The sequence below is a fragment of the Octopus sinensis genome, linkage group LG14 (assembly GCF_006345805.1).
Source record: "Octopus sinensis linkage group LG14, ASM634580v1, whole genome shotgun sequence".
In the NCBI taxonomy this organism is placed as follows: Eukaryota; Metazoa; Mollusca; class Cephalopoda; order Octopoda; family Octopodidae; genus Octopus; species Octopus sinensis.
Window position 1 is genome coordinate 68,322,291 of NC_043010.1, and position 11,260 is coordinate 68,333,550.

Here is an 11,260-nt window from a genome sequence, read left to right on the forward strand (position 1 = left end):
TCCGCGAGAGCCGCTTTTTAATGGTCTGGGCGCATCAACTGAAGGTTTTCAGCATCACTTTAAAGGAATTATATCAAAATATATTGAATTCATGTTTTAATAAGTTTTAGTAAATCGCAACGGTACCGGATACAGGGACTCTCGAATGAGACTAATGGGTGCAGCTGTTTGGACGCTGATTTGGCATGGGCGTTTGACTTGTTTTGGCGACAGTACGTTTTGGCACTAGAGGCAAACGTGGATACACACACACGCACACATGCAGATAGAGAGAGTGGGAGAGAGGTGGGGAAGCAACGGGAGAAACCTTAAAACGTCTCATGTCAAATATGCCAGTATCGAATTAGCGGCGCCAAAACGGCTGTGCCACAACGTCTCGTACCACCAGACAGGCTCAAATACGTAAAGTTGTATGTGAGTTTGTCTGAGCCTACAGGTCCATTAGGACAAAGCTCAACCCGGTTTCTATAGCATTTACTCGCATGAGACTATAAAGAACCTGACTTAAACGGAGCGTCAGTCCATTATAGAATTACAGAATTAACAGCCCAGCTATCACTGGCGGTTATATTCGATCGAGAGAACTGAATCTGTGAGAAATGACGTGCTCTACCCAAGGATACAATTGTTGTCCGGCCTAAAACTCCAGCTCATGACATAACGATTCTGAGCCTAATGTCCGAACCTCTACGCTCCGTCTTTACACACACACCACCACACACACACACACACACACACACACGTGCGCGCGTGCATACACACACTAGCTGCTCTTCTCGTTCCTGTCGGGTTTATTTATACTTAAAATAATTACATGAATTCGCTATGCCTTGGTGTAATTGCTTTAAAAGTTGCTAACAATTTCCAGTTCATACGTGCGTGCGTGGGTGAATGAATACACGCACGCACACACACACACACATATATTTTTATATATGTGTATATATATATATATATATAAGGCTAAAATATCATTACTGCAGTGCACCAGTATATTTTATATTTTGAAATGTCTGCAGCATTCGTTAAACAAATATATGTACGAACATCAATATCAGATATCAGATGTGGCTAAACAATATCACCATTGCCGTCTTTTGTAGCCAAACACTATCACCAACATCTGTAAGTGGTTACAGATATGTCTCTTGTCATGTCTGATCATAGATATCACATGTCTAATGGGATTAGTGATATACTGGAGTCACGATCCATTACTAATATCGGTTACTCTAAATAATTAGATAATTCTGTTGTTGTACGTAACTATTGATACGTTTCTATTATAGTATTGTGTATGTGAGACGGGTTGCGTTGTGTGAGAATGAGAGAGGATCTGTGTGAGAAAGGGACTTAAAGAGAGTGGGAGGAGGAGAGAGAGTGTGAGTGTGAGTGTTTGTGTTTGAGGAGGTGTGTCTTTTGTATGAGAGACTCAGATAGTGTGATTATACGTTGGAGAGATTCTGTAAGTTATGTGTCAAAAATCTTGCTTGTGTGTTTGAAGAAAAGAGACTTGGTGCTTGCGTGGATTATACTGCTGCCAATACAAGGCGGCGAGCTGGCAGAAACGTTAGCACGCCGGGCGAAATGCGTAGCCGTATTTCGTCTGCCGTTACGTTCTGAGTTCAAATTCCGCCGAGGTCGACTTTGCCTTTCATCCTTTCGGCGTCGATTAAATAAGTACCAATTACGCACTGGGGTCGATATAATCGACTTAATCCGTTTGTTTGTCCTCTCTGTGTGTAGCCCCTTGTGGGTAATAAAGAAATGGGTATTTCTTCTGTCGTTACGTTCTGAGTTCAAATTCGCCGAGGTCGACTATGCCTTTCGTCCTTTCGGGGTCGATAAATAAAGTACCAGTTACGCACTGGGGTCGATATAATCGACTTAATCTGTTTGTCTGTCCTTGTTTGTTCTCTCTGTGTTTAGCCCCTTGTGGGTAGTAAAGAAATAGGTATTTCGTCTGCCGCTACGTTTTGAGTTCAAATTCCTCCGAAGTCGACTTTGCCTTTCATCTTTTAGGGTTCGATTAAATAAGTACCAGTTACGCACTGGGGTCGATGTAATCGACTTAATCCGTGTGTCTGTCCTTGTTTGTCCCCTCTGTGTTTAGCCCCTGGTGGGCAGTAAAGAAATAGGTATTTCGTCTGTCGTTACGTTCTGAGTTCAAATTCCGCGGATGTCGATTTTGCCTTTCATCCTTTCGGGGTCGATAAATAAGTACCAGTTTCGCACTGGAGTCGATGTAATCGACTTAATCCGTTTGTCTGTCCTTGTTTGTCCCCTTTATATTTAGCCCCTTGTGGGCAATAAAGAAATATATACTGCTGCCAATTACAATGAATAGCAATGCCTGTAATACTAAATTGATCTCTGTTATTTTTTTTTTCATCTCTGCAGGGGCACACCAAAACTGCGACATTGATTTCGACGGAAGCGGAGGGGACATTGCGCATTCTTGGCACACGGGTAATATGCACTTTGATGACGACGAAAACTTCAAGGCGATTTACTCCCCATCTGTTGAGGGAATCTACCTCTTGCGAGTGGCTGTGCATGAAATTGGTCACGTGCTCGGCCTAAACCACACCGAAAAGGATCACTCGGTTATGTATGCAATTTACAATCAAGATAGCAGCGTTGATAGTGAATTCGAATTGGGATGGGACGATCGGAAAGATGTTCAGAAAATATACGGTACGTTCTTTTATCTCATTTTATTTGTAGTAGTAGTAGTAGTAGTAGTAGTAGTAGTAGTAGTAGTAATAGTAGTATATACATACACAGGCTGGTCGCTAGAAAAGTGGAAACTTCGTGAAATGCTATTTTATATCTTCACAAGATCCATTTGAGGTAAACTGTAAACGTCATAAGGCGTGATTAACATTCATAAATGTTTCAAGAGTTCAAGAACAGAAATAAAGAATCAGAAACCTCCTATCAAACAGTTTATAACAAAAGCTTATTAGTTTTAGCTTTGCCTTCAAATTTTCCGCTTTTCTAGCGACCAAACTATATATATATATAGATATATATATATATATATATATATATATATATATATATATATATATATATTAAAAAAAGAAAATACGCATGCTTACATAGTTTTAATATAATTTTAATATATCGACCGGTTTCGCTATCGCTATTCATGATATCTTTAGCGAAACCGGTCGATATATTAAAAATTATTAAAACTATGTAAGTGTGCGTATTTTCTTTTTTAAATTTCTATATAATATATATATAATTATATATATATATATATATATATATATATATATATATATATATATATATATATATATAATATATATATATAATATATATTGTTCGCGTCATAGGAATTTAGAAACTTCGAACAGCGCGAAATATTTTTTTTTTTAAACAGTGATACTCAACGCAGGCAAAGCTTTAAAAAAAAGTAGCGCATAAATATTGGGTAAAAAGCCCTTTTGATAGAAAAATCGGAGGCTATAAGATTTCTCATTTGTCATATTTAACCCATAAATCCAAAAGGATTTATTTGAGCTACTAAAAAGTTAATTGTGTATTATCAGCGTATTTTCAAGGGTGATAAAGCAACTTCCTTTTTTCAACCCTTCATCATTAATGAAAAATAACAAAATAGAAAAATAACAAAATAAGAAAAAAATGATGCAAAGGAGAAATTTTGAATAATAACGAAAAACAAAACATTATCTTATTTTTGCTTGATTATTATTATTTTTTTTTTTTTTGCAGGTGTTTGTAGAGGTGCCTTCAATACAGTGTTCGATTGGGTTCGGAGACGACCAGATAATCGATTTATTTTCAATACCTACTTCTTCAGAGGTAACCGATACTGGATGTATGAGAATCATGCGAATCGAACACGATACGGGGACCCGCTCATTATTTCACGTGAGTGGAAAGGTGTGCCAAGCGATATTGATGCATATGTACACATCTGGTTCTACAACCATCCCGGAATTGTCGACGTCACCTATTTCTTTAAAGGTATGTATTAATTAAGAACCGGAAGTTAAGTGTTTTTGAGGTGACCGGTAAGAAAGGTAACTTACTCCAGCCACATAGCTAAAAATATAATAGGATGAAACAAGCACTTTGTTCGTTGAAATTGTTGATGTTGAGGTTTGAACGCAAGTCTTCTTTGATCAAGTAGATCTATTATCAAACATGTTCGGAACTTGGCCCTTCATTCCGTCTTTTACTCTCTTTTTCAAGGCGTGTATGGCAATTTCAGTACATCAGGTTAACGGAAACGTCGGAAAGTAAGGATATATTTCTCCTGCCCACAGCAATAAACCCGCTTACCCAAGCTACCTATTTAAAGCCAAGTATGACTTCAGCTTAGCCGCATAGACCTGAGACAAAATGTGGTCCTTTTATTCGCTTGTTCGTCCTTTATATTCCCAACTGCATATATGTATATCGCAAAAGCGTAATGGCCCAGTGGCTAGGGCAGCGGACTCGCGGTCGGAGGATCGCAGTTTCGATTCCCAGACCGGGCGTTGTGTGTGTTTATTGAGCGAAAAACTCCACGAGCCTACCCGGTAGGGGTTAGTGGTGACCCCTATTGTACTCTTTCACCCCAACTTTCTCTCACTCTTTCTTCCTGTTTCTCGAGTAACGCTGCGATGGACTGACGTCCCGTCCAGCTGGTGGGGAACACATACGCCACAGAAACCGGGAAACCGGGGCCATGAGCCTGGCTAGGCTTGAAAAGGGCGCATAAATAAATAATTATATATGTATATCAAAGCCCAGCATATCTGTTATGCAGACACAACAATAACAGTAAAATAAAGGAAACCGGTAGATGAACTGATAAAACAGTCATATAAATTAAAAAAACATACTAAAGACAAAATGGTTATTAAAACGCCACATTTTGTACAGTTTGCTCATGTATTTTTGAGTTCTTGTTAGTTTTGCGAATTCTATAAACGCTTTCTTGTGATTACGTACATGAAGCCGTCATTCAAAGAAAGAGAGGAAAAACTTCTATCAATCATAATTGAAGCCGCTACAAGAGAGAAATATACTTGTGATAGACTTGGTGGATATCTTTATATATAAAAGTCAAGTTGTGTGTCTGTCTCCTACGATTTAGATTCCTAACTACTCCCACATTTTGCGGTGCAGTTTAACCAAAACCGGATATCTTATAGTCGTGATTCATATCGAGCCCTTCTGAGTATTAGCGCGCGTCTACGATGAGTCTACGATTTTAAAAAAAATTTACCATCATTTTTTCCATTTTAATGCATTTTTTCGCTATTATATAAAGGAAGTAACTCTCTAAAAATGTCTACGATGAGTCAACGATTTAAAAAAAAATTACCATCATTTTTTTTTCCATTTTTATGCTATTTTTTGGCTATAACTCTCTAAAAATGCTTATATAGTTATTTCCCTTACAAACCCGAGCAACGCCGGGCGATACTGCTAGTGTATTATATTATGATTACAGAATCGTCAAAAGGAGCAGCCAAAACATTAAACTACCAACAGGTGATTCATAAGTTCAAATAAACTTCAGATATTTTAAGACATCTTATTAAACGAGCTTCAATAATACTTAATTATAAGATGTTGGACTTCTGGGGAATGAAATTACCTTTTACAGACTAGAGTCTTCTCAAACGCTTAGTTTCCTAATATCTTAATCTCCCTATATAAAGCTGAAGTTGTCTGTGTATGGTAGGTTTGGTAGCCTTCAACTATCACTATCTCCTCCGAGACCCTGCGGCACAAGTTGACCAAAATTTAGAGTATAATAGAAGAAGGCTTGCTCTTCATTCCGTAAAAGAAGAAATTCAAATCGGACCATGTTAACACCAAAAATTATTTACATCAAATAGGTGCTTTTTTCCTATGAAAATCCCTATTTTTTACGATCTTTTCACTGCTGTGTCTCCATTTTTCGGTGTATTTCAACCAGAAAAATGTTCACTTAAAGAGAATAACAAGCTACATAATGCAAAATTTTTACTTTTCAAAAATTCCAATTCTAAAGGGTCGAAAAGAAAACAATGTGATAAAAAATGTGAATTTTTAATTATTTTCTGAGATTTTACAAAAACAACAAAAATATTGTTAGTGTTGTATAAACCAGTTTTGTGGTGTCACAATGTTTCAATTAACTGACTCATCATTTCCGTCTTTTCAGGTGAAAACTATTATATGTACGAAAGTATGGAGGCTAAAGTGCTTGACGGTTGGCCAAAGAAAATCTCAGAAGGTTTTGGTCCTAAACCAAATGGCACTGATCGTATACCAAACAACGTGGACAGTGTCTTTTTTGACATGAGAGACAGCAACATATATTTCTTTAAAGATGACATGGTAAATATCATCAGAACTATTTATACTTCATTCACTACAACCACTAGTAGTAGCAACATCAGTATAACTATGACTACTGCTGCTCCTGCTATAATCCTTTGCTGCTGCTGCTGCTGCATCATCATCATCATCATCATCATCATCATCATCATCATCATCATCATCATTGTTGTTGTTGTTGTTGTTAAGGCAGCGCATTGGCAGAATCGTTAGCGCACCGAGCGAAATGCTTAGCCGTATTTCGTCTGCCGTTATGTTCTGAGTTCAAATTCCGCCGACGTCGATTTGCTTTTCATCCTTTCGGGGCCGATTAAATAAGTACCAGTTACGCACTGGGGTCGATGTAATCGACTTAATCCATTTGTCTGTCCTTGTTCGTCCCCTCTGTGTTCAGCCCCTTGTGGGAAATAAAGAAACAGGTATTTCGTCAGTGTGAACGTTCTAAGTTCAAATTCCGCCGAGGTCGATTTGCTTTTCATCCTTTCGGGGTCGATAAATTAAATATCAGTTACGCACCGGGGTCGATATAATCGACTTAATCCGTTTGTCCGTCCTTGTTTGTCCCCTCTGTGTTTAGCCCCTTGTGGGTAGTAAAGAAATAGGTATTTCGTCTGCCGTTACGTTCTGAGTTCAAATTCCGCCGAGGTCGACTTCGCCTTTCATCCTTTCGGGGTCGATATATTAAGTACCAGTGAAACATTGGGTCGATGTAATCGACTAGACACCTCCCCCCCCACACACACACACACACATACAATTTTAAGCATTGTGCTTTTAGTAGAAAGGACCATTCCTATCGTTGTTGTTGTAATAGTCGTAGAAGTAGTTAAAGCCGTCATTACCATGAAATTCATTTAAACAGATCCCTAAACTCAAATGGTAAATGGAAACCGCGCTGTTCTATTTACATTCCTGCTTTTACTTCTGATCTTAGTTTTGTCTTGTTTCATGTCGTTTTTTGTTTGTTTATTTGTTAGTTGTTTTTTTTTTCACTTTAAAACCCCGAAATATCTCAAGCCACGGTTCGTGTTTGGGAAACTTTTCATGGCAGTCAACTTCCTTTCGGATATCCCATCCCTCACCACCCAGCTGCTCCAACACTACACAGCATCCATTTCATACAGCTATTCCAGTAGCACCACAGGCATTAGTCCAAAGTTTATATATACATATATATATATATATATATATATATATATATAAGCATGTATGATGTATACGTAGATGCATATATATATATCTATATATATATATATATAAGCATGTATGTATGTATACGTACGATGCATATATATATATATATATATATATATATAAGCATGTATGTATGTATCTATGTATACGTAGATACATACATATATATATATATATAATATATATATAAGCATGTATGTATGTATCTATGTATACGTAGATGTATATATATATATATATATAAGCATGTATGTATGTATCTATGTATACGTAGATGCATACATATATATATATATATATAAGCAAGTATGTATGTATCTATCTATGTATACGTAGATGCATACATATATATTTATATTTATGAATGTATACACTTAATAGCATATATATATATATATATTGCTCCTTAAAAACGTGTGTGTGTGTGATTATGTATATTTGTATGTAGGGGAATGTTTATGGGCACGAGGTGTACGTGCGTGTGTGTATGTGAGTATATATATATATATATATATATATATATATATAAAACATAAATATTTCTTAGATTATGTAAAATTCGGGTTATTTCCATTGTTGTTATTCGTTTTTAACCACCATCTACCACAGGGGAGGCTATGTAAGAAATTTAATAGACGTCGTTTCAACAGTAAATAGCGTATCGTATTCAAGGCATTCTTTGAGAGTGTAGACTATTCTCTCAGGGCATTCATTTGAAATTTCTAAATAGTTTTTTGTTTTGTTTTGTTTTATTGAGTGTTTTCTGCTTCTTTTTATGCTTGTTCTTTTTGTGTGTGTGTGTGTGCGCGTGTGTGTGTTTTTCTTTTTCTTTTGCTTGAGACCATTGTGTTAAAAATAGTGTCAACCACAACCAGCCCCGCTCTCTCCTCGGCGACCTTCAATCCTCTGTCCTTAACTATACGTCTTCATCTAACATCTGATGTTACAGATCGACGGGATCCTTTGATAAACTCAAAGCACAACATTGATAGCAGCGAGATGGACACAGATATATATAATATAATATATATATATAGATATATATATATATATATATATATATATATATATGCGCAGGAGTGGCTGTGTGGTAAGTAGCTTGCTAACCAGCCACATGTTTCGGTTCAGTCCACTGCGTGGCTGGCATCTTGGGCAAGTTGCTCTGCTATAGCCTCGGGCCGACCAATGCCTTGTGAGTGGATTGGTAGACGGAAACTGAAAGAAGCCCGTCGTATATATGTATATGTATATATATATATATATATGTAGGTGTGTGGATGTGTTTGGTGTCCTGGTTTTGTCCCCTAGCATCGCCTTGACAACCGATGCTGGTGTGTTTACGTCCCCGTTAATTAGAGGTTCGGCAAAAGAGACCGATAGAATAGAATAAGTACTGGACTTACAAAAGAATAAGTCCCAGGGTCGATTTGCTCGACTAAAGGCGGTGCTCCAGCATTGGCCGCAGTCAATGACTGAAACAAGTAAAAGAGTAAAAAAAAGTGTATATATATATATATATATATATATATATATATATAGATTAGTAGATAGATAGAGAGAGAGAGAAGGAGAGACAGACAGAGACATTTTGTATAATTATGGTAGTTAAACAAGAAAATTCCTTTAGGTTTTAATGTTCGGAGAAAGTTGCTTTCAACAAGGCAAAACAACGCTAAACATTTTAGCAAAATATGAAACGGTGTTCTAATCACATTGGCTGTAGGTCGATTCTTGGTATTTCTCGAAAATAATAGCAAAAGGGTTTAATTCTCGTAAATGTCATCCTAAGAAATGGTTAAATGGTTTCTGTAGGTGAAAAAAAAAAAGAGAGAGAGAGGAAGAAAATTAGTCAATGCTATCAGTATTTGTTCTTTATTTTATCGAACCCAGAAGTATAAAAGGCAGTGTTGACTTCTGCGAGATTAGAACTCAGAATCTCGAGCATCAAAACAAATGTCAAACAGCATTTTTTTCCCCCGATACTGTAACGCTTCTACTAATTAATTATCATAATTAATCCCTGTTGGTAAGGCAGCGAGCCGGCAGAGTTGTTAGCACGCTTGACAATACGCTTAGCCGTATTTCACCCGTCGTTACGTTCTGAGTTCAAATTCCACCGAGGTCGACTTTGCTTTTCATCCTTACGGAGTCGATAAAATACGTACCAGTTGAACTCTGGGGTCGATGTAATCGACTAGCCCCCGCCCCACCAAATTTCAGGCCTTGTGCCTTTAGTAGAAAGTATTATTATTATTATTATTATTATTATTATTGAGTGAGAGAGCAGTGCATGTCATCAAAGTGACACTGGGGTAAAATATACGAAGCCCAGTATACCCATCATGACTACCCGTCTGATAAGGGTACACCAGGCACATGCATCACAACCATATGTGCGCGACATAGTGATCTCATATCAAAATAAACAGCACATGACCTTGCAGGTCGGTCCAGTTAGAATTTTCTTCAGGTCGAGTAAACCATCCCACTCGAAAGGTCCCTGAATAAGGGTTGTTTAAGGATGTTGAACGAAACACCCATGTTTCCAGAGGTGAATTATTCAAACCCCAAAGAATTCCTCTCAACACATGACTATGATGCTCCCCCACTAATTCTGCTCGTGATCAGAGATGCACATATCGTCAGCCACTAAGGGACATGCTCAACTGGTTAAGGTCAAAACAACTGACAAGCAAATCTGTGGTATTGAGCAGCCTATTCGCTGTAGCCCATTATACCAAGACAAAACAATGTACATGATAACACTTCAATCAGTTAAGATCAGAAGCCATGAGAGCCACTGCCTGGTACTGCATCAGGGCATTATTATATTATTATTATTATTATTATTATTATTATTATTATTATTAAAATTGCTGTTGTTCTTGTTAGTATTCTATATATATATATATATATGTGTGTAGAGAATAATATTTTGCTTTGGTTTCTTTCATTCCTAGGTCTATGTTTACAATCCACGAGGAGAAGGTGCCCCTTCAAAGACCGGCTGCTGCGAGAGAATTAGCAAAATTACCGACGAATTTCCAGCTGCAAAAGGCGAACGTCCACTTGAGGGGAATCTTGATGCCGTTTACTATTCATACAAGAAACAATCAATGTATTTTCTGAAAGGCGAGGACGTTTGGAGGAACAGCAACTTCAGCCGGCGACAAAGTCCGCGAAAGAACACGATTCGTTATGAGGGCAAATGGTACGACCATTGGTACGACATATGTGATGTGAAGTCGGACACGTCTGCTACCAGCGGCATGATCAACTATGCAGGCGATTGATTTGTGATAGACGTAGGAGGCAAATACCTGAGCTACAACATCTTAAAACGCATACATATAAATAAATACATATATATATAATGCATAGAGAATGCATATGTATTTCCGTGTATATATATATACACATACATGTATATATATATATATATATATATATATATATATATAAACATACATGTGTATATATATATAATATATATATATATATATAAACATACATGTGTATATATATATAATATAAACATACATGTGTATATATATATATATATAAAACACACATTGTGTTTATATGTATATATACATACTATGTGTATATATACATCTATATATATATTAACATACTATGTTATATATATATATATATGTATATATATATACATACTATGTTATATATATACACATACTGTTTTATATATACA

The 11,260-nt window shown here is 36.7% G+C and overlaps 1 protein-coding gene across 1 annotated transcript; it reads left to right on the forward strand.

Moving 5' to 3' along the window:
• Positions 1–2,324: 2,324 nt before the first annotated feature.
• LOC115219467 (matrix metalloproteinase-21-like) lies at positions 2,325–10,981 on the forward strand. The gene is made up of 4 exons (XM_029789635.2): positions 2,325–2,697; positions 3,748–4,002; positions 6,179–6,354; positions 10,509–10,981. Exons 1-4 carry the CDS (start codon positions 2,340–2,342, stop codon positions 10,839–10,841), a joined length of 1,122 nt encoding a protein of 373 aa, XP_029645495.2. The 5' UTR covers positions 2,325–2,339; the 3' UTR covers positions 10,842–10,981.
• Positions 10,982–11,260: the final 279 nt, after the last annotated feature.

Coding starts and splice junctions, on each gene's coding strand:
- LOC115219467 (XM_029789635.2), top strand. CDS start 2,340: ATGAATAGCAATGCCTGTAATACTAAATTGATCTCTGTTATTTTTTTT. Junction 4,003..6,178: donor CGTCACCTATTTCTTTAAAG/GTATGTATTAAT, acceptor CCGTCTTTTCAG/GTGAAAACTATTATATGTAC. Junction 6,355..10,508: donor ATTTCTTTAAAGATGACATG/GTAAATATCATC, acceptor TTTCATTCCTAG/GTCTATGTTTACAATCCACG.